The 27600-nt window shown below is 36.8% G+C and overlaps 2 protein-coding genes across 2 annotated transcripts; one reads left to right on the top strand and one right to left on the bottom strand.

Annotated features, from left to right (window-relative positions):
- Positions 1 to 3874: 3874 nt before the first annotated feature.
- LOC308624929 (SHC SH2 domain-binding protein 1-like) lies at positions 3875 to 6539 on the bottom strand. Its single transcript, XM_081248757.1, has one exon. It carries the CDS (start codon positions 6526 to 6528, stop codon positions 4729 to 4731), a length of 1800 nt encoding a protein of 599 aa, XP_081104883.1. The 5' UTR covers positions 6529 to 6539; the 3' UTR covers positions 3875 to 4728.
- A 2834-nt stretch (positions 6540 to 9373) lies between these two features.
- Positions 9374 to 20190, top strand: KLRB1 (killer cell lectin like receptor B1). The gene is made up of 6 exons (XM_081248728.1): positions 9374 to 9496; positions 14355 to 14453; positions 15139 to 15213; positions 16287 to 16441; positions 16831 to 16946; positions 19791 to 20190. Exons 1-6 carry the CDS (start codon positions 9412 to 9414, stop codon positions 19936 to 19938), a joined length of 678 nt encoding a protein of 225 aa, XP_081104854.1. The 5' UTR covers positions 9374 to 9411; the 3' UTR covers positions 19939 to 20190.
- Positions 20191 to 27600: the final 7410 nt, after the last annotated feature.

Raw genomic sequence — 27600 nt, 5'->3', positions numbered from 1 at the left:
AGACTTAAACCAAAAATTGATACTTAAGCAGTACAGCTAGATGCTAATGAGTGAGCGGGTCATGCAAAGTGATATTCTATAGCTACATGATGAATTCTTCAGTGGTTAGAATTTATCTTCTCTGAAACCACATCTAATTTTCTAATATTTAAAATATTTCTTAGAAGGCATTAAGTATTGTTTAATTGTTTAAATTTAGCAGGAATCATTTTGTTTGTGATTCCATATCTGAATAAGCTAGTTCATGGTGCACACAGGTTAATGTGTCAATCTAGGACATAAGTGTGGTGACCCTGCTGTACATTGTAATCCTTAGAGGCTTTTACTCCATCTCCCATCTCCATTGCCCCACTGCATTCCTCCAACAATTGACCATTTCCTATCCTCTGGTAGGGGAGAGGGAAGAGATCCTATTGAAAACACTGCCCTTACATCTCAAATATTTTTAGACAATATACCCTCCCTTCCCTTATTTATCATTACTGAACGCTAGTTTTCCATCAGCTATGAAAGTTTTCTTTTGTATTTTTTTCTTTTTTCTATTGTGGTAAAAGCACATAATGTAAAATTTACCTTCTTAATAATTTTTAAGCATACAGTTAAACAGTATTAATTATATTCATATTGTTGTAAGACAGAGCTCCAGAATTTTTTCATCTTGCAAATCTGAAACTCTATACCCATTAAGTACCTCCCTTTTCTCCCTCCCTCCAGCCAGTAGTCTACTTTCTGTTTCTGTGAATTTTATTACTTTAGATACCTCTTATAAGTGGAATAATATACTGTCTTTTTATAACTGACTTATTTCACATAACACAGTAGCCTCAAGATTCATTAATATTGCAATATGTGACAGAATTTCCTTCTGCTTTAAGGATGAATAATATTCCACTGCATGTATATACCACATTTTCTTTAACCATTTATCTGTTGATAGACATTTGGATTGCTTCAACTCTTGGCTATTGTGAATAGTGTTGTCATGAACATGGGTATATTTCTTTGAGACCCTGTTTTCAATTCTTTTGAATATATTCCTAGAAGTTGGATTACTGGATCATTTAATAGTTCTATTTTTAAACTTTGAGAAACTATGTTTATTAAAACTATTTTTAATACCATAGTGGTTGCACTGTTTTGCTATCCAACCAACAGGCACAAGGGTTCCAAGTTCACATCTTGCCAACACTTGTTACTTTCTGTAATTTTTTAAATATTAATCATCTTAACATGTGTGAGCTGATATCACACTGTGCTTTTGATTTGCATTTCTCAGATGGTTAGTGATGATGATCATCTTTTCATGTTTGTTGACCATTTGGATATCAATTTGGAGAAATATCTATTCAAATCCTTTGCTCATTTTTTAATCAGGCTCTTTGATTTTTGTTGATGGGTCATAGAAGTTCTTTATATATGTTGGATATTAACCCCTTATCATATGATTTGCAAATGTTTTCTCCCATTTTGTAGGTTACCTTTTTACTCTGTTGATTGTGTCCTTTGATGCACAAAATTTTTTAAGTTTGATGCTGTCCCATTAGTCTATTTTCACTTTTGTTTTCTGTGTTTCTGGTATTATATAAAAGAAATTATTACCAAGTCATGAAGCTTTTCCTATATGTTTTCTTCTAGGAGTTTTGTAGTTATAGGTACTACGTTCTTATAGGTCTTTAATCCATTTTGAGTTAATTGTTGTATATAGTGTAAGATAAGGGTCAACTTCATTATTTGGCATGTAAACATCTAGTTTTCCCAACATCCTTTGTTGAAGAGATGGTCTTTTCCCCATTGAGTTGTCTTGGCATTGCTGTTGAAGATCCTATGGCCATATACCTGGAGGTTTATTTCTGGGCTCTTTATTCTATTTCATTGGTTTGTCTGTTTTTATGCCACTACTACACTGTTTTGGTTACTGTCACTTTGTAATATGTTCTGAAATCAGGAAGTTGAGTCCTCCAACTTTGTTCTTCTTTTACAGAATTGTTTATTCGAGGTTCCCTAGAGATTCCATGTGACTTTTAGAATGACTTTTTTTTTCTATTTATGAAAAAAAAATGCCATTGGGATTTTGATAGGGATTGTGTTGAACATCACTGTGGATAGTATACACATTTTTTTTTAAATTGAGGTATAGCTGACATAAAATTTTATATGTTTCAGGGCTTCCCTGGTGGTGCAGTGGTTGAGAGTCCACCTGCTGATGCAGGGGCCATGGGTTCGTGCCCCGGTCCGGGAGGATCCCACATGCCGCAGAGCGGCTGGGCCCGTGAGCCATGGCCGCTGAGCCTGCGCGTCCGGAGCCTGTGCTCCGCATCAGGAGAGGCCACAACAGTGAGAGGCCCGTGTACTGCAAAAGAACAAACAAACAAACAAAATTTTTTTATGTTTCAGGTGTACAACACAGTGATTCACAATTTTTAAAGGTTATACTCCATTTATAGTTATAAAATATTGGCTATATTCCCTGTGTTGTATAATATATCCTTGTAGCTGGTTTATTTTTTACATAGTAGTTTATACCTCTTAATCCCCTACCCCTACCTTGCCCCTCTTGCCTTCCCTTTCCCTACTGGTAACCACTAGTTTGTTCTCTATGAGTCTGTTTCTTTTTTGTTGTATTCACTAGTTCATTATATTTTCTAGATTCCACTTATAGGTGATATCATACAGTATTTGTCTTTTTTATTTCACTCAGCATAATACCTTCCAAGTCCATTCATGTTGTTGCAAATGGCAAAATTTCATTCTTTTTATGTCTGAGTAGTATTCCATTGTATATATATACCACATCTTCTTTATCCATTCATCTACTGGTGTACACTTAGGTTAATTCCATATCTTGGCAACTCTAAAGGTTAATTCCATATCTTGGCAACTCTAATTAATGATGCTATAAACACTGGAGTGCATGTATCTTTTCAAATTAGTGTTTTCACTTTTTTTAAATATATATACCCAGGAGTGGAACTGCTGGGTCATATGGTAGTTCTAGTATGCAGATGTTAACAATATTAAGTCTTCCAATCCATGAACATGGGATGACTCTTCATGTTTCTATGTCTTCTTTAATTTCTTTCAGCAATATTTTGTACTTTTCTGTGTACAAGTCTTTAACCTCCTTAATTAGGTTTCTTCTAAGTATTTTATTCTTTTGGATACTATTGCAAATGAGTTAATGTCACTTCCTTTCCAGATCATTAATTAGTGTATAAAAATGCAACTGATTTCTGTGTATTGACTTTTTATTCTGAAACTTAGCCAAATTCATTTATTAGTCTAACAGTTTTTTGCATCTGTGGAGTCTGGACAGTTTTCTACATATAAGATTATCTCCTCTCTGAACAGGGATAATTTTACTTCTCTTTTTTTTTTTTCAACTTAGAAGTCTTTATTTCTTTTTCTTGTCTAACTGGTTTGACTAGGACTTCTAATACTATGCTGAATAGAAGTGGTGAGAGCAGGCGTCCTTGTCTTGTTCTTGACCTTAGAGGAAAAGCTTTCGTTTTTTACCATTGATTGTGCTGTTAGCTGTGGGCTTTTCATAAGTGACCTTTATTGTGTTGAGGTAGTTTCCTTCTGTTCCTAGTTTGTTGAGTGTTTTTATCATGAAAGGGTGTGGAATTTTGTCAAATGGTTTTTCTCCATCAGATAAGATAATCATGTGGTTTTTGTCTTTCATTCTGTTAATGTGGTGTATTACATTGGTGATTTTCCTATGCTAACCAGTCATCTATTCCAGAAATAAATCCACTTTGTCATCATGTACAAGCTTTCTAATGTGCCGTTGAATTCAGTTTGTTAGTATTTTGTCGAAAAGTTTTGTTTTAATATTCATCAGGAATATTAGTCTATAGTCTTTTTTTTTTCAACGTATTATTTCATCATTATAATTTTAATCAGTAGGAATTTCAATGTCACATATACTTTTTAAAAATATAAATACTTTTAAAAGCTGTATTTTACAATATGATATCAAGAACACAGAGCTGATACAGGTTGTATAGGTAATCATTTTGACTATGTAAGAAATTTGATCAGAATACTGTTGGTGAAAGAAAAGCACCTTCTTTTTAATCATTCATATTCAGCAGTAGTGAAAATGCTCTATGTATGCATTGGCTCTGAATAACACGTTTCATTTCTGTTTCAAACCTGCTATGCTATTACTGTTTTGATGATTACATAGTTCAACATAAAAAGGCATTCCCACTCAGATTCTCAATAATAAGCCTGATAAGGGAGATAACCTCCCAATCATAAAAGCTTTTAAGACAAGTATTATGCAAATAAAGCATGGATATCAGACTCACTATAATTGGGATTAAAAAGACAACTATAAGAATACTGCACATTGATGCCTATTGCGTTTTTGTGTGCTCATCTTGCATTCCCTGCTTTTGTTCCTCCTCTTTGAAGTGCTAAAGTGTATTTATACTGGAAAGTTAATAATAGACTTAATATGAGAACTATGTGTTTGAAAAAGCAAGACTTTCTAGATAAGAAATCTCCAAATATTTTCTATTTTATGTTTTTATGACCTTCTTTATAAAGAGAGTGTTTTATGTGCAACACCTGCAGACAGAAATAAATCTATGTTTCACTCAAACCCAATCGAATATATCAGATACAAAATATAGACATGAAGCAAAGTATGATAGCAGCAGTGATTCTTGGGTGCAGCATGTGCAAAATCCAATATTTTGCTATCTATTTACATCACAGTGGTCAGAAGAGAAATGTGCCAAAACTCCCTTTCCCATTCCATTTGAACTGGTTCCCCACAACTGAAACAAACATCTCCTGTGACATTAAGTTGTCATCAGCTTGTGTGATCCCCAGTTCACTCAACCTTTTCTTCTTCAACTGGCCTTTTTGTGTGGAGGCAGCAACTAGTTCATTTACAATTTCGACTTGCTCAGAAAGGTCAGCTCTCGCATAAAGCTCCATTTTACCAGTTGCACATTCAATCAGCTCTTCTAGATCCACTCTTTCAGCTACATCTGCCTCTCCACTTGTCTGAACTTTAAATGCTTTATTTTCTTCAGTTTCATCTTGGGCATTTTCTTGCAGGTCAGAGAAAATTGTAGATTTCACCAAGACAACACCATAACCTTCATTATTATGTATGACATTATTCACCATGGTTATTTTGGGAATGTCATAATGTTCATCTAAGAAGTCCTTAATGAGGATCCCTTCCTTGCAGTGATGGATCCCATTGTCACTCCGGGTGCACTTACTCCCAGGATATATTTCTATACCTGCACCCTTGGCACCATATAAATCTGAGTTCTTCATTAAAAATTCTGTTGATGTTCGTACTGTGACTCCTGTAGTTTCACACTGCAATACGCAGTTTTCCAATGTAGTCTCGCCATGGTGAATAATTAGGATTCCTTCCACAGCATCGTGCTGAACAAATTTTATGCTTGAGATTTTAATATCCGCACCCGTACAATCCACAAAAGTGTCTCCTTTGCCTCTCTTTTCTATCACAATATCATCTGGTAGACCATATCTTTCTAATTCAATGGAGTCAGCAATGGAGAATGTACCATGTACCACGTAATGGCCAGGACAAACAATAACAGTGTCGCCCTCATAGCAGGCATTTATAGCAGACAACGGATCACTGTGGAACTGAATTTCTATTTCTTCCTTACAAGGCTCTGGACAAAGCTTATCCCTGAGCAGGGACTGCAGCAGACCAGTCATCATGGGGGAGGAGACCACATGGGTGACCTTCTGGCCATTTGGACGGATGCCTTTTGCTTGTGTATTAGAATTCTTCTGATAACCAAACACATATCTCAGCAAAGGATTCTCAAAGAGTTTTAGCTTTTGTTTCAACTGTTCAATCTCTGAACACAATTTTAACCCTTCCACCATGGAGATGTTTTCCTGCTCAGAATCAGAGTTACAATTTGACAAACTGCTTCTCAGATTTAAAAATTTCCTGTAACTCTCCTCACACTGAGTCAACAGATTTTGATAGTCAGCAATAAGTCCTGAAGGAACTCGGTCTTCAAGAATGTCATAATGCAATCTCAATCGAGGTTCAACACATCTAACAAAATAATCATACTCATCCTCTTCTTCTTCATCCCAACTCCTCCAAATGTTCTGATAGAAAAACCTGATATGCTCAATTGCAAGTGCTGTCTGGTCAAACACTCCAGAATCATCAAATACCACCCACAGCTCCTGCAGGGGCAACTGGTGTTCCTTCAAATCAAGGAGCTCTTTCATACACTCCAAAGTAAAAGTGCTGACTTGAGATTCACAGAGGTACGGGTCAGCAAGCCTCACCACTGCCTTCAAGGCTACAGCGTCCACATCTGTGACCTCAACCAGCACCTTGAACACATTAGTGTGCCAGACTGCCCGCCATCCAGATGGTTCAAGGACCTTCTCTAAGAACTCAGCTGTGAATTCTTTTACCTCAGAGGCCTTACAGTCAGCTTTCCCGAGGGGCGCCGGCTCCTCTTCCGCAGCCCAGCCGGTGCGCTCGTGGTCCTGCGCCATTGCCTCTGACCCCAACCAGGTCTTCTTTCCTTGTAGTGTCTTTATCTGTCTTTGGTATCAGGGTAATGCTGGTCTCAGAGAGCTTAGAAGTGTTCCATCCTCTTCAGATTTTTGGAAGGTTTTCAGAAGAATTAGTGTTAATTTTTATTTAAATATTAAGTAGAATTCTCCAATGAATTCATCTGGTCCTGGGCTTTTCTTTGTTAGGAGGTGTTTTAATATTATTTAAATCTTACCCATTGTTGAATTGTTCAGATTTTCTGCTTCCTCATGATTCAGTCTTAGTACATTTCTAGGGATTTATCCATTTCCTCTAGGTTATCCAACTTGTTGGTATATAATTATTCATAGTATTCTCTTCATTAAGTTGTTTCTCTATGTTCTCACCAATTACTTTAAATTCTTTGTCTGGCAGCTCATAGATCTGACTTTTTTTTTTTTTAAATCAGTTTCAGTTTTTGGAGTTTTTGTTTGTTCTTTTGATTGGGCCATGTTTCTGTGGTGTGTGTGTGTGTGTATTTTTTTTTTTTTTCTGGGATTGGCACTCCTAGGCTTTGTATAGAGCCTTTGTGAAGAGTAAGACCTTTCACCAGTTAGCCCAGCTGGAGGTTCCTGAACTTCTCAAACCTTTTCTCACCTCTTGCTTTCCCCATGTCTGCCTGCAGAACTGCAGCTCTGCATCTCCTTGCCTCAGCTTTCACTAGCTTCCAAACTTCTTCTGGTCCTATAAGCACTCTGTGTCAGGCAAGAGAGAAACCAGTCCCTTGAGTAGCCACCAGACAATCCAGGCTGTTGGATATACAGTCCACTCTTGTTTTTATCTCAAAGGAGGATCCCTGCTATACAAGGTTTCTTCTTGGTGTCTCCACACCAAATGCTGAGATTCCTACCCCTTTTGTTGGAATCTCTTCTTGGTTTTGCAAAGGCCTGGGTGCTGTAGTTTTTCAACTGGTCTCTAGAGCTCTCACAAAGGTATTCTGTCCACATACTGTTGTTAACTCAGTGTCTCTGTGGGATAAAGAGGGCATAGCTTCCTAGTCTGCCATCTTACTAAAGTCACCATTTTCTAAGTCTAGAGTGGATTATCTTGTTTTACGATCACCACTTGTTGCCTTTTGTATTTTCACCTTCTTGCACAAATGATTCTCTTATCACTCTTTTCTCCATGTCGTAGCCATAATACAGCCTCTATTGTACTTATTCATATTCAAAATTACCTTTGTTTTTATTTTACTCTATTTTCCTATCCACTCAAACTCTCACTATTAACTCAGCAAATCTCAATGTCATGATAGATGACATAGTAAAAATCAAAAATCTATCAAAATCTATGTTTATTGGGGCTTCCCTGGTGGTGCAGTGGTTAAGAATCCACCTGCCAATGCAAGGGACACAGGTTTAAGCCCTGGTCCAGGAGGATCCCACATGCCATGGAGCAACTAAGCCCGTGTGCCACAACTACTGAGCCTGTGCTCTACAGCCTGCGAACTACAACTACTGAGCCCATGCACCACAACTACTGAAGCCCACATGCCTAGAGCCCGTGCTCCATCACAAGAGAAGCCACCACAATGAGACTCCTGTGTACCGCAACAAAGAGTAACCCCCGCTCGCCACAACTAGAGAAAGCCCATGCAGCAACGAAGACCCAATGCAGCCAAAAATAAATAAATAAAATAAAATTTAAAAGTAATCTATCTTTATTGTTCCTTAAGCTATTCAATATTATAGCTACTATTGCCACATCCTAAATCTCAGTTACTTATAATCCTTTATCCTCTGAAAACTTTAATAACATATATGTCCCATGCACGTGTGTATGTGTGTGTGTATATTCTGTATCTATCTCTCTGTCTATTGTCTATTTATAATAGTGACAGTAAATTTCTGAATTCTGATATGCTGTGTTTAGAAAGTGTCATGTAGGGAATTAGATGATCGATGAATGCATTAACATAATGAGAAAAATTCTCCAGGTGTGAATTCTCATGAAGGATTTATTTTATATGTATACAATAACGATTTCATAGTAAGGATCTTTTGTGATAGAAGATCATTGTGAAGACAGTTGTAACAAAGAAAAGGATCCATCAATATATTTCATACTACATATGGACAAGGGAAAGCTCTTCTTTGGTTTATATTTCTAGCCAGTTTATACTTTTGGAGCTCACATAATTTTGCAAGCTTCTGGTTGAAGGGAACACTTTTTCCTCAATCAATTGTTTCTAACATGGCCATTGTGGATTCCTAGTGGTCACAGTCATGCTTCATAACTTGAAATTAAACTTCAGTGCACTAAAAACATTATTTTAAGCAAAGAGTAGTCTTGATCTTTAGCTCTTTGCTTTCTCTGTTGTATTATTCAGCAGCCTTTTCCACATTTACAACTCCATTTTCCACATTATGGCTCTTTTAGGGGGAGCACAAATATTTCAGGAAGACTTTAGGGCTTTTGAAAGGCATCCTGCAGTTTTTTTGCATTAGTGTTTACTTTTTACAGCATTACATTTAATATTGTTTATCTTGATTCCTGACTTTTTTGGAGGGAAATGAGAGTGCTTCATTTCCCTCACGCTGGTCCTGGCACTGAGAAAAGTACTCAAAGATGATGGTTACAAAGACAACAAACAAACCTTCCCAGAATTCTGTCAAACAGGCCAATTAATTAAACAAAGTAGATATTACATATCTAAGTATACTGGACAGCCAGTAAGTGGATTTTCTCACTAATTTATAGAGAAAACCCACTGCTAGAAGTGTGGGTAGGTAAGAAAGACAATAAAGCTTTTCAAGGCTGAGCACTTCCTTTTGCTTCTCTTGCCTCATAGAACTGTAGTTTTTTCTTTTACACAAGTTTAGTGCCACATTCTTCTCTTTGCAATGGACAGACAGGTGATATATGCTGATTTAAAAGTATCCAGGAATGCCGGCCTTGAACGCTCATCACCCCCATCTCTTCCTCAGAGTAAGTGGCTTTAATTTTCCTTTTGGCATCTGTATATTTTCCATAGTTAGATTTTTCTCTTAAATTTGTAGCTTTAAATCATGGCTTTGAAGATGAGCAGCAGCCATATTAATGTTAAATAGATATAGCATGGCCTGTCTGTAGGTAATCACAAATGTGGAAAAAAGCACATACCTTATAGATTTCTTTTTTATCAAGATACTTTTGTGAAAAATGAATATAGTTCCTATTACTGAGCCTTGGCTAAAGGATCCTGAAGAAATATTTTACATGCATGAACAAGGGAATATTTTTATTTTTTTATTTTTATTTTTTGCCACACCATGACGGATGCAGGATCTTTGCTCCCTGACTGGGGATAGAATCTGTGCCCCCTGCAATGGAAGCACAGAATCTTGACCACTGGACCACCAGAGAAGTCCCTCTTTTGTTGTTTTTGCTTTTGTTTTTTTTTTTTAACAAATGAATATTTTTAGAGATTTTTTTTACTACCTTGCTGTAATAGTAACCTACCTTATTTCAAATCCCTCTATAAAATACTGTGATTAAGTTCCAATGCATTTGCATCTGTGACATTCCTTTCAGAATACAAAGTGTAGGCTCAATGATTAACATCCTTCACCCTTCAAAAGGAAGAGAAAAAAATGTTCTGAAAGAAAATTATATTCAAGATCAAAAACTTGAATATAGTAACAATCTGATGATTTTTAAATTGAAAAGTATAACAGTTTAGAAGGATTTAAGCCACAAGGCACAGGAGAATATCACTGATGCACTTATCTCATATTTGTTGAAGTTGGCAATTTTCTGTATGTCAGAGGAGTTAGTATTCTGAGTGAAAGAGATGGGGAATTCTAATGTGAGGTCATAGGTGATGGATTCCATGTCCTGGGGATAGATGAAGAGAAACTACAAATTAAGCAGAAAAAAAAATGTATAAAATCATCAGGACATAGTATTACATTCTGAAGTCAAACTAAACTTACTAAACATCAATAATATTGCAATTTTTATCCAACCTGATATTCCTTCCATAGTGTGCTTGGCAAGTGGGTTGTATCTTTTTAGGATGGTTTGGTATAATTTGAAAGTATTAAGCTATCAATGTTCTAAATTGGAGATTGAAAAGTCTTAGGGTTATCAACTAGTTTCATGATACCCTTCATTTGGGGGTTACGGGAAACTGGAGAATTTTGATAACTACAGTGAGAATTTGTCAAGCCACGGTTATTTTTGATGGGAAAGAAAAAGGCTTTCTGTTCCCTATTCAGATCTAAAAAGTGGAGAGAAAGCAGGATGGTGTTGGAAGATATTGGAGAATGAAAATAGAGAAAGACAGCGAGATTTTCCTTAAAAGCTACTCTCTGTGATCCCAAATCAATGAGGCCAGAAAATTTGTCTATTCTAATTGTAGTCATTATTCCACAAAATATCATTCTAAAAGTAAATCTGAGAAAACATAGAATAAAGTCAGAACAAAATGTGTGACTACAAAATGCTTGTCAACTGAAAAAAATGCCTGACCTAAAAGTTGAGAATTATGTATTTGGTGGCTTTACAGAGAACTGTAGCTGACAAGGCAGTCTCTCTGATAGTTCTGAGGAAATGTCCCCAGGAGGTAAGGGAGGAGCTGGGATATACAGGAGCTTTTGCTAAAAAAAAAAAAAAAAAAAAAAAAGTAGGTAAATATCAAAAGATTACTGCTAATCACAAAAACAGACACCTCAAGTTAATGATTTTAGTGCTTTTCTATATGTGGGAAGATGCAAAAGTCTGGGCTTATTGAGATAATTCCTTTGACATGCATCTTAACTATCTAGGGCCAGTATCCTGTTTTTCTTCATCCTGAATTCCCTCAAGTTTTACTATCCAGGCAGCTGCACTGGCTGGTGGCTTTAAGGTCGCAACATCCTTTGTTTACTGAAATGGCAGGTGACATTCTTTCTCCACACATTGATCTGATATTACAATTATTGTGAAACTACCACTAAGCCCTTTGGCTAAACAGTTTAGCCAAAATGGTAAGTGTTAGTGATTATATCAAAAGCAGTCAGGAAAACCAGAGAGAGATGTGAGTTGTGACGAATCTGGTTTATGGCCCAGGATTTGGTCTCTTACAAAAGTAGATAGGTGTTGGCAAAAATGCCTCTAGAGTTTATTTATTCATCCAAAAATAAGCACCTGTGTCAACCATGCCCTAGGTGCTGAGAATACAACAGTGAACAAAATAGTGAAAAAATATTTTCCTTTATTGTGTTTATATTATACTACTAGGAAGGTTTACAAATAAATGAATAACTAAGAACATATATGTATACATATATGTGTTAGATAATATTAAGTGCAATAGAGAAAATATGTTTTTTTAAATGGAATTGAGAGTTAGCTTTTGGAGAGGGTATGATATCAAATGGAATAATCATAGAAGCCTGCCTGACAAGATGACATTTGAGTCAAGGCCTGAAAGAATTGAGAGACAAAGGTATGCCTCCTGGGAGGAGAGCCTTTTAGAAGATGGACAAGTGCAGGTGCAAGATCCGTGGGATAAGAACATGCCTGTCATCTTGTAGGAGGAGCTCATAGGTTAGTGTGAAATGACAGAGCACGTCTGCATGGAAAATAGCAGGAGATGAAGTTGGAGGCATAAAGGGAAGCCGGAATGAATAGGGATTTGTAGGCTGTTCTACAGACGTACAGACTTAGATCTGCTTGAGAGAAAGCCATGGAAATGTTTAGAGAAACAAAGTGAGATGATTTGGCATACTGTTTATATCCAAACAAAAAACTAGCCTTATGTGGGTACTTCCAGATCACTAAAGTTTACCTGGCCTCTTCAATTTGTTATTGTAACTCTATTGTTATAATAACTCTATTGCTGTTATTAGTTCTAATGTAGTGCAGCAGAAAAACAACACAGAACCCTCCACTCAGTTCTTTAAATTTTAGATGCACGGTTATTATGTATCACACACTGTCTCTAGAAGAACTATTTCATATAACCCTTTCCAAAACCTCATGAAGTAGTATTATTCTACATTTCACAGGTGAAGAAATTGGTAGTTTATGAAGGTTACGTTGCCCGAAGTAACATGCTCTAATACAAATCTGCTAGATTTGAGAGCCTCTGCTCTTAACCACTGCTATCCTTTGGTACTAAATGTTAAAATAGTGACTATATGGGGCTTTCTCCATCTTTCAAAATTTCAAGGGAGGAAAGGCTGAGGAAGAAAAAATGGTAGAATAGTATATACACCTGTGAGGAAACGTCACGTAGGACTAGTCTTAGGTTCACTAAGTTTAGTTGCTCTGTGTCACACGAGCTTGCATTAGAAGTTCTAGGTCAATATTCTCCAGTCTGGTTCTCCCATTTTCAATGTACACCCAGGACCTTGGAGCTCCTCTAATTGTCTACTCTTATCTCTCCCCTCCAGATGATAATCCAGGTGTCACTACCTGAAATCTAATCTATTATCTGTTTCCTCCCATAATCTTTTATCACATTTAGTTATCTTAAATTCCATCTCCCCAGGGACATTTTAGAAAGAGCTAACTCTTTTGTGAATGTCCACGTCCTAATGAAGAGACCATGAGTAGTTGTCTGAAAACTGGGTCACACAACTTAATCGCCAGGGAGAGTGTAAAAAACTAAAGTAGAAATGGATTTGTGGGTCAATCTGGAACATTTAATGAGACTAAAGACAACATTTTAACATATCTGATACTAAAGCTTCTAACAAGTGACTCAAAGCATGTATTCCTTTATATTGAGGAATATTAGAAAAAATATAAAAAGGAATAGATAACATAAATAAATGATAGATATAGTTAAATTACTAAACCTTTACTTGTAAAGGCCCTTGGCTCTAATAATACAATTTAGAAAATAATTTATAATTGTAATATATATATAACATATTATAAACCAAATGGGAATAAAAGGGGTCTTATAATTAAGTCAGGTATAGAAGTTGTCTAAGCACAATTTCAAGTAGAATAACTGAAGTACAAATTACCAGAATAATTCCTGTCAGAGCTGATATAATTTTGAAAGCTGTTGTTCAGTGTTTTCCAATAATTTTTTACATTAATAAGTTCCTCTTTGATTATTTTTCCCTATAAAATCCATTGATAAAGTTATGATTAATTTATGATCCCACTTTAATTAATATAATCACAACTTTTGATGAACATGAGATATACAGTACATTGTTATTGACATGATACAGAGAAAAGCAAAGGTATTTGACATCTTTTACACTATGCAATGTTGTAGACACAGGTTCATGTTATGTTATATTCATTGAAATACTGAAAATAGCATGCAAGCTCGTAAAATACTCTTCCTTGAATTCCATTTGGTCCAAATTGGAGATGATTGTTCCAGACAACAGTAAAGCAGAGAAATCCACGTCTAAGAATAGGATTGTCTTATTCCACCAGCACCTAACATGTTGTTTGGCATAAAACAGAGCCTCAACAAATATATCTTGAATGAATTAAGGCCTTCCTTTTTGGACAAAATTCTTGGACTTACTTCCTACAGTAGGGTATATGTTTCATTTTTGTATAGCATTTGGCATGTTTCAAAACACCGTCACATCTATCTCATTTGATTCTTATACCAATCCTTCATACACAAGACAGGCATAAATATTTCTATTATATCTATAAGCAAACTCTCAGTTGGATCTGAGATTCCATCTTGTGGGACCCTACTTTAAGATGACTGATAAATGTCCTTTCCTGCCCCTACCCCCAACCTGAATCTAGCTCTTTCTTATGTGATTCAAACAACCTCTGCTTTTTGTATTAGATGAACTCAACTGAGTTAATCAAGTATATTTTCTTAATGTCTCAGATGTTTGTCAGGGTCCACCTTGGCATAAATTTGCTCTGAAACTTGGTTGTGCTGGGATTATTCTTCTTGCCTTGACTGTGATTGGCTTGAGTGTTTCAGGTAAGTGATGCAAGATCATTTATTTCTTGTTCTACTTATTCTACTTTACCATAAATATTAAAGTATGTTAACATTTGGCCACCCAAAATTTAGTGGAAGACCCATGAAACAAAAACCGTTACAAAACAGTGCTCTAACAGTGCTCAGCCAGTACCTACTAAGCAAACTTCATCCTTTGTCGTATTTCTCTTCCTAACTGTTCTTATAGGCTTCATGGGGGATTTCACATATGCTCCAAGAACTTTTAAAAATTCACAGTTATGATAAAACCATGACAGTAACAAAGAAAATAAAAATTTCCAATTATTTACAGTTCCTTAAGTGCTTACTAAATTTCAGATTGTCCTAGGTAATCTCTCCCATGGGGTAGGCACAATTATACTTATTCTGAAGATGGAACATGAGGCAAGGAGTGTAAGCAATTTAAGAGTTTAAGTAACACCTGGGAGCTTACTTATATAGTAGAAGCCGGTAACTCAATGTCTGTGTGTGTTCACTTGCTATGTGTGTGTTTGTTTATGTTGTCTTCTAAGTAGACCCTTTGTTACTACACTGCTATTGCTCTTATCTTCTGTTCATTTCAAGCTTGTTGAGAGAAAAATTTCCTGAAGTGATAAATATAACATATCCATTTCACTGTACCATTCAGCATTAATCTTCTTAATGATTTCTCCTGATTTATTAGTGATATTCTTGAGACAAAAATCATCAACAGAAAAAAGCAGCATGGAGGCTCAAGAGAACAGGAAGGAAACAACAGGTATATTTTGTGGCTTGACTTTCCTAAGAGTTATGGCTAAAATTTGATAGGTATCATGCATTATCTTAATTAAGGCTCATAACAACCCATACATTAAGATAGTATTATCGCTCTGATTTTATATTTGACAAAACTGAGGCATGGAAAGGCTAGGCAACTCATTCAGGGTCATACAGGTACTAAGTGGTGACACTGGGAATTGTACTTCGGTGGTCTAACTTCAGAGCCTACGATCTTAGCCAACAGATAACACTGCCTTATGAGAGACTGCTGCTAGGATATTCAATAATTAATAGCCAAAAACCAAGCTATAAAGTAAAATATGCATTTAAGTGGGATATTTGATGATTTTAATGAATATGTCAAGCAGCTAACTCTGGTCTGAAGTTAATTAATGGAACACAACATACAATGAATTATTTAATATTTATTGTATTAAACATTAAGACATTGATCTTGTCCATGTACTTATTAAGTAGTGTGTGTTAATAAAGACACTATTGTTGAGTGACTGTAACAAAATGTGATCATTTGTTATATACATTCATACATAACAGAAATTTTAAGAAACTATGAAAATCCTTCTGGAAAATGTTATTCAATAGATCCCATTAATAGGCAAATATATAATTCAGCAATTAGAAATTTTCTTATAATTCTTCTCCATGGTATTTGCCATTAACTTATGGAAATGAATTGTTATTTGCTTTTCATTTTACATGTTGTTTAAAGTAGACATTTTTTAGATAAGTTTGATATTGTCGTCATGGAGTAGAAAGAACACTTGTAATGAATTTAAGGAATCTCAGAAAGAGTTTTGACTGTACCGGCATCTGCTTTGTGTGGACTTGAACTTGTCAGGGTTTTAACTTGTCACTAATTTTCAACTCTTAGTGCCAGAATGAACAGTAGGTCTCAAAACCCTCAAAGTTATATTAAATTCATTGTTCTCACTGTGATGATCAACGACTTCCCTGAATTTATAATGACTTGTGCATGTGTGATTAGTGTTAGTGGGGTGGGGGGCAGGTTAGAAACATAACATTTATTCTTCTTCCTCTTTCTTACTTTAGAGAGACCAGTTCTGTTAAAGTGCCCAACAAATTGGCAACTAATCGGAGATAAATGCTTGCTTTTTTATGACACTTACAAACCTTGGAATGACAGTCTAGCCGACTGTTTCACAAAAGAATCCCGTCTGCTGCTTATTGAAGATCAGGAAGAGCTGGTAAATAATTAAGTAAAATACTTTAATAGGGCTTAGCCCTTGCTTCTAACCATATCAGGATCTTCGTGCTTTAGCCTGGAGGGTTCTATGCAGATGGAAGTATTAATTTTGACTTCAGGAAGCTCACAATCTGAGACACTAAATGGACATGTAAGCAAAATAAATATAATTTAATGAATACAGCAACATAAATACAAATATTTGGATATATATAAATATACAGACAGAAATATCACAAATAAGGAATAATTAACTCCAATGGGGAGTTAGGAAAGGCTTCAGAGAGGAGGTGATACTTGAACTGGGTTTCAGAGGATGAGTAGAAGGATGCAAACCAGTAATAGATAAAAAGATTCAATATTCAGTCATGTCTTCTGTTTCATTTATAGAGGCTCATACAAAACCGGATAGACAAAAGAGGAGTCCTATTTTGGATTGGATTAAATTTTACATTATCAGAAAAGAACTGGAAGTGGGTAAATGGATCCTTTTTAAATTCTAATATGTGAGTATTGGATAAGCTAATTTGAATATTCAATTTACATCAGGTTTACATGCCAAGATAGTAACATTGTTATTGAAGATTGAGATTTATCCTTTTAATTTAGTTTAGAAATGTTCAGGAGGATCAGAATAGTCTGAGAAGAAGAATGATTCTGAAGTTGGTTGAAAAGTTCCACATATGAAAAGACATCAACCCTTTGCAACAATATATATTTTTACCAGCAATGGAGTTTTAGGAGACAAGGAAGAGACTAACTAACCCCTTTGGGCGGGGGCACACGAAACAGTTTTTAAAATAACATTTAAAAATTAAGAAATTTCTAGCTGGAAGCTATCGGCTGGAAGAATCGTTTAAGTAGCGTTTTTCAAACTGTGGGACCACATACCTTAGTGGGTCACAACCAGCATTGGCACAATGAATATAAGAGGAAAAAATATAGTAAATATCAGCGTGGGGTATCCAGACATTTGAGAGAGAAACTACCCACATTGTAACAAGTATTGTAGCTTATTTTAACCAGCCGTGTAAAAGGAGTGTTGTTTGAAGAGATGTAGTCAATCTGCATAAGCCACAGAAGAGGTATTTGCCGTTTTTTTGGTTGTCTCATAGTTTCTTGTGTAAGATGGTCAAGTTAACCATCGGTGTTATAGGAGGATTGATGTTACAGTTAAATTATAAATTTTTAATGGACTTCATCGTTGTTTGTACAACAAAGGGCAGGACATTGTTTTCCCCTAGAAAGTGAAAGTGTGCAGACATCCAACCAAGTTTCTGAAAAGAACTTTTGATGAGTTTTTCAGAACAGATGATATTATGTTACATTTTTTGAGTCTGTGAATGTTTTATTCACATTTGTATAAATAACAGTGAAAATGGATTTTTTTATCATTCAAAAAACAAGAGGTTAAAATTCAGGACACAAGATCATGTTCAAGTTTATCTAAAATATAGTAATGATTTATTGTGTGGAAAATTTTTAGACATTAAAAGAAATGTTGGTTTAATTAGCACATTTTGACATTGTTTGACCCATGTTCTAAAATATTCTTTTAGATGCTGTACTTTAAAATGAAGATTATTTTAAAATAAGGTGTTCTGGGCTAGAATAAATGTATGAAAAGGCAAACATATTTTGGTAAATAAACTACACTCTGAATTTTTTGCTTTTCTAGGGATTTTTTTCTATATTTTATTTACACATAAGTGCAACTCTGATATTAACTTATTTTTATTTTTTTGTACATAGTAAAGGTTAATTTTGGTTTGTGTGTGTGTATGCTTCTTATTGGGCCATTATGTTTATTTTATTAAGGTTTATAATAAAACTGGAGAACTCTGAAGTGTCTATGAGCAGAAATATAGGCAAAGATGATGGATTAAATTCGATTGAACACTCTACTTTATTCTGAGGATAAAAATGATGATTTGATTAAGGTAGTGAGCAGGTAAACCTGGAAGGTATCATATTATAGTAGAAAGAGCATCAGTTAGACTCTGCTTTTATTTTAGTTCTCTACCTTGGTTTTCAGGTAAAGAAAAACATAAAGGGTGTTAATAATTTTTTTCACAGGACTGTTTTGGAGATTAAATGAGATAATGTTAGACAACTAGGCAGAGATCTGGTCAAAGAAGGCCTGGGAAGTCACCTAGGGCCTTTTGGAAGGGGACTTGGCCAGATGAGCAGTAAAAAAGTTATCTTGAAAATCAAAGAAAGGACCAGAAGGGTGGAAGAGATAAAATACAGGGGACCTTTGCAATAGCTTGGTCAAGAGAAATTCTGATTTAACTAGGGTGTCAGACACTAGGAGAGAATCAGGTTGGCTTCTCAGGGCCGAGGGGCTCCAAGAAGAAATGGAACAAAGGAACAAAGGAACAAAGAAAAACTGTGATGGAGCCCTGCCCACTGCCACCACTTCACTTTCTATTTGGGACAAATAGGTGAATGTCTTGCACACACCCCATCCTGGCACCCCAGCTCTATCTTGCCATCCCACTGTTTAACTGCTACTCATGCCCCACCTGCAATGAGCCACAAGACTCTGCTTCTTTGGAACTAATAGTACGTATATTGTAGCAGACACTCACCAACCTGTTTGGAATGGGAAAAAAGGGAACCTCCTGGGCTTCCCTGGTGGCGCAGTGGTTGAGAGTCCGCCTGCCGATGCAGGGGACACGGGTTCGTGCCCCGGTCTGGGAAGATCCCACATGCCGCGGAGCAGCTGGGCCCGTGAGCCATGGCTGTTGAGCCTGTGCGTCCGGAGCCTGTGCTCCGCAACGGGAGAGGCCACAACAGTGAGAGGCCCATGTAACGCAAAAAAAGGGAACCTCCTACTACATATAATACGTACTGAGCCTCCTTTTCTGGTTATTGATATATTCAAATTCTGTAGACACTGAGTATCTACGTACTTATTACATTTACTGAACACTTTCTTTGTTTAAGCATGATCACACTTTCATATACATGATCTCAATGTCTCCTCAAATATATATACCCTATATATTTAAGAAAATCGAGGCTCAGTGAAGGTAGGAAATTTTCATAAAACATGTTAATAGGAGATTCAATTCCCAGTTTCCAAAGCTTCTTCTTTGTATGTATCATTATGACATTTCTTTTTAGAACAATTCTTTTCCAGTGAAGATGAGCTTGCAAGTTCCAGAGGTTTATATTAGCTTTCTATTAAAAGTTTATATCATTATATTTGTGACTGGGTACTTATTCCATGCTTAATAACCAGCACTTCATTGTTTCCTGAAACTTACAGAACATACTGGCTGGATGAGGAGAATTATGTGAGAAAATCACAAACACTAAAGAAAGGCTTTTCTTCTGCTCCACAGATTACAAATTACTGGTGATGCTGAAGAAAACAGTTGTGCTTACATCTCAAGGACAAAAATTTTTTCCGAGAACTGTGCTACAGAAAATAAATGGATCTGTGAAAAAGAACTAAAACCTGTCAAAAATAAAGTATGTTCTGCCACTTGACTATATATACCCTCTCCATTTCTTTTTTTCTTTTTTAATCTTTATTTATTTATTTATTAGGTGGAACTCTTAGTTGAGGCATGCATGTGGGATCTAGTTCCCTGACCGGGGATCAAACCTGGGCCCGCTGCATTGGGAGCGTGGAGTCTTACCCACTGCACCACCAGGGAGGTCCCCCCTCTCCAATTCTTTAATTTCCATTTCAGGTCTCTCTCATTTTAACTGTATATACTCTTAGCATGGCCTAATGTGCATTTTGTGGTACAAAGTGGAACAAACACTGAGAATTCTAACTGTTGTGAGTCTTACAGACATTCAAGTTTAATCTCCTCATTCAATAAATGAGAAAACAGATACATAAAGAAAACACCTCATTTTAAGAGACAGTGATTCTCTATGGAACAAAGCCCAGACCAGCTAAGGGAAATGGTTTCTAATCCTGTAGACTTCATCCATCCCCTCTATGCCTTCTCTCACCTCCAGAAAAATTTTAGTAAATGAGTTCTGAAGTCCTCTGTTTCTCCCACAGCCTATGCTTTTTTTTTTTTTCAATACCATCACACAACTGGGTTGTGGCAGAACACTGATTAAAATCCATTCTCTTGACTCATATCAGAGACTCATTACTAAAGGAGTTTGGGAAGGGACCTTAACTGTTTCCATTTTAATTTCCCCATTGCTTTTTTATTTTCCTTCTATGTTTCCTTCTTTCTATGGCTCACACTGTAGGAAATATGTAATCAAAATTTTCATTATTCTAATGGAAAATGTGATTTTTTTTCAACTCTGCAGTTGGGGAAGCTGAAGTTACAGAAGAAATGTGTTTATTCTGATAGATCTCTTGAGTGTTCACTTTTTAAAAACACATGCCAGATTTTCTTTGGAAATCAAATAAATGATAATATTGAATTTATCCTACAAGGAGACTCATAATAAAATTCCTGAAAAATAGACATCTACTTACTCTGATAATGCAATACCAACTTGAATTATATAAATTATATATTTATATAATTATATAATTGTATAGTAATTATATAATTATATAAATTCAAGTAATACTATAATGACCAAAATAAAACTTTAATTCCTGTTTTCCATGCATGTTGATTTACAATATTCGTTAATATAAAATTTTGAACACATCAAAAATTCAAAGTATAATTCATTTTGTGCCAATTACTTAGGAAATAAATTATTTAGGAAAACATTCTAGACAAAAGTATCATTACAAAGTAATATAAGATAAAAGTGAGATTTTTGAAGTGTTTGCTACTTTGGGGAAAAAGACCTGTAAAGAAGAGAAATCTTAGAAAAAATATTCCCACAACTGACCATGTACATTCCTACCTCTTTGGAATGATGTTCAAAGCAACCTTCAGGACAAAGCTAAGTGCATCCAGTTAGTCCAGAATTCATTCCAAATATGGCGCTTTCCTTCTCCTATACTTGTTAGATCTGAAATCAAGCACCCCTAAGACACACACCTGCAAGAACCTTTTACAATGAAACTAAGCCCAAGAACTTAGGTTCTTACACTGTCATTTGCTATTGCAGTATTAGATAATCAAGTAAATTTACCCTTGGATATGATACTGCTGAGATCATCTCTGAAACTCAAACTATAAAGATACAGTTCCATGAGGAAGGCACGTCTAACCATAGTCTATGCAGATTAAAAAATATTGGGTCTAAGGAAATTTTTTGGTTGCAGTATTTGAGTCAACGTTTATTGACAATAAATTCACTGCCATGCCAAGCCATGTCAACTTACTACGTTATTCAAGATCTGCAATCTACCTTTCCTCTACGCAGCCCATGCTCCAGATGCAGGCTCCTGACCACTCTCTAAACACATCCTGATGTTTTATGATTTCATGGTTGTCCCATACGTGTGAGATGCTCTTTTCATCACACAATCCCTTTATTCTTTGCCTCGAAAAAGCCTAGTAATTGTGGAAATCTTGAATCAAATGTTAATTTCTTTCTGAACTTTTCCTCAAATCTCTCTGGCTCTCACAATTTTTAAATCTATTTCTTCCCACTTTTCTAAAATAGGATTTAGTTCTCTTGGCTGTATTATAATTAGTCTTTTTTATGATCTTAAAGCTGGCTCCACTTCTCTCCTGGCTAGAGTTGGACAAGTACCAAGACAGAAAAATGAAGGGAAGAGAAGCCTTTGACTCAAGTTAAAAGAGTAAGGGCATAATAATGGCCTATGTATGTTTTATTAAATGGACCTTGAGACTGGACCAGTGAGATTCCTTCTGTTTATTTCCTATGCCATGTGTTTGAATTTGAACTTCATTTCCTTCTATTTTACCTTCTTGCCCCACCCATTCCACAGAGCTCTTCAATATACACAGTGAGGGCTAAAAAGCAGGTATCATGGTTAACATATACACACTACTACATATAGAATAGATAAACGACGAGGACCTACTGTATAGCACAGGGAACTATACTCAATATCTTGTAATAATTTATAATGGCAAAGAATCTGAAAAATAATATATGTATATGTATAACTGAATCACTTTTCTGTACAGTCAAAACTAACACAACATTCTAAATCAACTGTACTTCAAGTTTTAAAAAAAGCAAGTATCTGGGCTTCCCTGGTGGCACAGTGGCTGAGAGTCCGCCTGCCGATGCAGGGGACACAGTTTCCTGGCCCAGTCCGCGAAGATCCCACATGCCGCAGAGCGGCTGGGCCCGTGAGCCATGACCCCTGAGCCTGTGCATCCGGAGCCTGTGCTCCGCAACGGGAGAGGCCACAACAGTGAGAGGCCCGCGTACCGCCAAAAAAAAAAAAAAAACCAAGTATCATGGAAAAACAGTTGTGGTGGGAAAAATTTAAAAATAAAGCATTCTGGATGCATAAGCCTAGGGGGTTTTTTAACCACTTTTTTTCTGATCCACAGATGTTTAGGTAGCCAGCAATCATATTCTTTTCCTTTATAATGCTAGTATGGGTAATAAAGAATAACTTTTGACTTTCATACCAAGCAGTGTGGGAAAGGAAAATCCAAGAAGTACAAGTAAAAAGATAATTATAAAAAAATTTTAAGTTCTAAACACCTATAAACTCATGAAGTAACCTGATCTGGTGGTCATAGCCTTTAGTTTACCCCTTGACAAGTTAAAAGTTTACATCTGCAATTGTTTGCGATTAACTCCATTCTGCCCTCTTGTGGACTTACTTGGTTTTGTTTGTGTGTGTGTATGTGTTTGTTTTTGTGGCTACACTTGTTTCCTTCCGACCAAGCAAAACAGAACAAAAGAAAAAATAAAGTTGTATATCAATCAGATTTATCCATTTTGTCCCTTTGCAACACCTTATTTATTTCCTTCATAATATATGAAATTAGATAATTATTTATCTACTTATCATTTTATTATTGTTATTATTTGATTACCACTATTGCTATTATTATTATTAGGCCCTTTCCATGGGGATATGAGCTCCATGAGATCAAAACCTTCTTAGTATTGTAGCCAATGCATGGTTCTGGCACATAACAGATGTTCAATAAATATCTCCTGAAAAATAAACAAATAATTATAAAATCAAATTTGTTTATTGAATGAGCTTACCTAGGTGGTTCTTGCTTGGGGTCTCTAGTGCAGTTGGAATGAAATGCTGACTGGGACTCGGGTTAGCTCAAAGCCTTTGTCACTCATGTATGTGGTTGCTGATTGCCTGGAACCTCACTCAGCAAGGTGGCTGAGTTACAGGAGCAGTTTTTCTAAAATTATCATTTTTCAAATTATAATATAAGCAGCATAGAATGATTTGTCAACATTTAAAAGGTGATCCACTAATAGGGCTAGAACCCAAATATGATCACCCAGGTACATGAATCAAATTGCATTCTCTATCAAGACAATCTATTAGAGTCCTTTCAAAATAAACTTTGAGGGCTTCCCTGGTGGAGCAGTGGTTGAGAGTCCGCCTGCCGGTGCAGGGGACATGGGTTCGTGCCCTGGTCCGGGAGGATCCCACATGCCGCGGAGCGGCTGGGCCCGTGAGCCATGGCCGCTGAGCCTGCACATCCGGAGCCTGTGCTCCGCAACGGGAAAGGCCACAGCAGTGAGAGACCCGCGTACCGCAAAAAACAAAACAAACAAAAATAAATAAATAAATAAACTTTGAATGCTGCATAATCAGAATGTGATTTGGATTTATCCTTTGTGCTTCATGGGAAAGTTTCAGTGTTCTACTTTAGGAATTATGTAACCTCTACCTGGCTAAAAAGTTCTAAGTGAAGACCTCTAACAGACATAATCTCTAAATGGAATTCCAATTCTGACTGAGATTGCTCTCCACGTTTTCTTCAGATATTTTCCTCATTTTACATGTGAGAGCTACTCATAGCCAACTTGAGTAAGGTCCCAAAATTAGACCTTGATGAAGCCAGGACTAGAACTAGGTTTTTCCCTGAAGCAAACATCAGTCCTTGCTACTTCCTACTTCAGTGTTTCTTCCAATTTCCAGCGTTTTTATTTGAATCTTAACTACGCAGCTGTGGTGTGAATTTTCTCAGTGATTTTTGCCTTCTGGGATTTTTACATTTTTCCTCCTAGAGCCAGCATTTGAGGATGTTATGTTAAGAAATATGTTTTTCTGGACGCTCCTTTCACAGGAGTGTCCTTATACAAATTCAAAAGTGAGTCTATCGCCACCTTGTGACTATAATGTGCAGCTGCAACTTTAAAAATACAGTTATGGGGGAAAGTTTCACATTTACAAAAAGGTTCCAGAACAGTTCGTTCAACACCAGTATTTTCCTCACCTAGATCTAACAATTATTACAATTTTCCCACATATCCTTTACCCTCTCTCTCTTGCTTTCTATTACCTTTTTTTTTCTGAATGCATTGAATAGTAAGTTACGTATATAAATAAATCTAAGAAAGTCAAAATAATTTAATATATATTCTAAGATATATTTTACATCCAAATCTTTCCAAAATGTCCTTTAGAACCCCTGGCCTCCTCAATCCGGGATCTAATCAAAGTTTACACTTTGCATTTGGTGACTGTCACTGTTTAAAGATAAACTGAGGAATATAAAAAATTTTAAGAGTGTGAGCAAAAATTGATTCAAATCAGACAGTATCCAATCTAGCAGATAGAAAGGAGTTCCAAGGAGCTTTACAAAATATGAGACTTTTATATGCAGAAAGGAGCAGGAACAAGGAAGTTGTTGTAGGCAAAAAAAAAAAAAAAAGTAGATTGGTTATTGCAAAGTTACTTTCCTTTAAGGGATTGTAGGAATCTATCATGCAGATGACCTAACTAGTTCTGATCAGACAATTCCTAATTGACTGGTTTAAGATTCCAATTCCAATGCTTCCCTGGTGGCGCAGTGGTTGAGAATCTGCCTGCTAATGCAGGGGACATAGGTTCGAGCCCTGGTCTGGGAAGATCCCACATGCCACGGAGCAACTAGGCCCGTGAGCCACAACTACTGAGCCTGTGCGTCTGGAGCCTGTGTTCCACAACAAGAGAGGCCGCGACAGTGAGAGGCCCGCGCACCTCGATGAAGAGCGGCCCCCCCCATCACCGCAACTAGAGAAAGCCCTCGCACAGAAACGAAGACCCAACACAGCAAAAATAAATTAATCAATTAATAAACTCCTACCCCCAACATCTAAAAAAAAAGATTCCAATTCTGGGAGAGCTAAAACTGTAATTAAGTCTTTTTTTTTTTTTTTGCAGTACGCGGGCCTCTCACTGCTGTGGCCTCTCCCGTTGCGGAGCACAGGCTCCGGATGCGCAGGCGCATGTGGGACTTTCCCGGACCGGGGCATGAACCCATGTCCCCTGCATCGTCAGGCAGACTCCCAACCACTGCACCACCAGGGAAGCCATGTAATTAAGTCTCAGTTAAGTCTTGGTTTGGCAACATGGAGCTTAGCACAGGTGAATCTATTTGGGGCCTGTTGCCTTGTTTTCAACATTACTTTGGTGTCTTTCATTAAAGAATTGTCTGTCTGCTCTTTTTCATTTCCCTGTGGCATTCATTTATTGAAGAGTCTAGGCCAATTTTATTATAGAATGTACTGCATTATGGATAGTGATTTGCTTATTCCCTCAAAATTTTAGTGTCAATTTAAAAATGTGACCTTCAATTTCTTTGACATTTGCCATTGAGAATAAAGGTCTGTGCCCACTGCCCTTGAACATGATTTCAACCAATGGCCTTGAACATTATTTCGACCAATTGCTACATCGTAAAGATCAGTGTACCTTCCGCCTACATTGAGAAGCTCTTGGGATGCTTGCTTTTGGAACTCAGCCTCTAAGCTGAGAAGAAGTGAGACTGAAACAGAGCAGGACCCTCTATGGTCCTCCCCACCACCATGCCCTCAACCTGCCTTTTGTCTGTGGAAAAATTTGAGCCAAAGAATAAGTTTAATCAGAGAAGTAAGAAAGTGCAGAAACAAATGAAAATAGTCAAAGGAGACCAAACAATAATAGTTTAATCATTAGACAAAGTCAAGGACCTTTAGTTCCTCCTCAAGGGCTATAGATAATATTCTGAGCCATATCCTTTGAGTGGCTATTGTAGATATTGAAACTCCCACTAGGTTGAAGAAGTTAACTACATGATGACCAGACTGTAGCCATGACATAAACTGCCGCAATTCTGAGAACTTGTCTCAAGGAAATGGGAGCAGCCAGAACCCACTTTCGGTTACAACAACACATAGTGGTATTCTGGACAACAGCCCAAGCTGAAGTTCCAGGCAACAGCCATCCTTAACTGCTAAACGTGTAAGTGGGGAAGGCTTTGCAATGACTGCAGACCCAGGGCCATCATCAGATTGCAACTGCACTAGAAACCCAAAGGGAGAATCCCCTGGTTGAGCCCTGTCAGAGCTGTAAGAGATAACACAGCCATTGTGGTTAGAAGGTTATTCAGCCACAATACAGAAGGGGGTCCTGCCATCTGCAACAACACGGATGGAACTTGAGCACATTGTGCTAAGTGAGATAAGTCAGACAGAGAATGACAAGTACCGCAGGATCTCATGTGTGCAATCTAAGAAAGTTAAACTTGAAAACAAAAGAAAAAAACGGAGAATAAAATAGTGGTTACCAGGGAATGGGAGGTGGAGGGTAAGACTGATGACATTTAAGGTACAAACTTACGACGAATAGTAAACAAGCCACAGTGATCTATGATGAATACAGACAACAATAATGTCCCAGAATTAGGTAATGTAATAAATATTGCCACAATGGCAATTATATTACAATATATAAATGTATCAAAGTAATACGTTGTATACCTTAAATTTACAATGTTATATGTTAAATATATTCAATAAAAAATAATTGTGTGGGCTTCCCTGGTGGTGCAGTGGTTGAGAATCCGCCTGCCAATGCAGGGGACACGGGTTCGATCCCTGGTCCAGGAAGATCCCACATGCCGTGGAGCAACTGAGCCCATGAGTCACAACTACTGAGCCTGTGCTCTAGAGCCTGTGAGCCACAACTGCTAAAGCCAGTGAGCCACAACTACTGAAGCCCGTGCTCCTAGAACCCATGCTCCACAACAAGAGAAGCCACCGCAATGAGAAGCCCGCCCGCAGCAACAAAGACCCAACAATGCAGCAAAAAATAAATAAATAAATAAATTTATTAAAATA

This window comes from Mesoplodon bidens, assembly GCF_964165515.1.
Source record: "Mesoplodon bidens genome assembly, chromosome: 11".
Taxonomy (NCBI): Eukaryota; Metazoa; Chordata; class Mammalia; order Artiodactyla; family Ziphiidae; genus Mesoplodon; species Mesoplodon bidens.
This window is presented reverse-complemented; position numbering and strand designations above follow the sequence as displayed.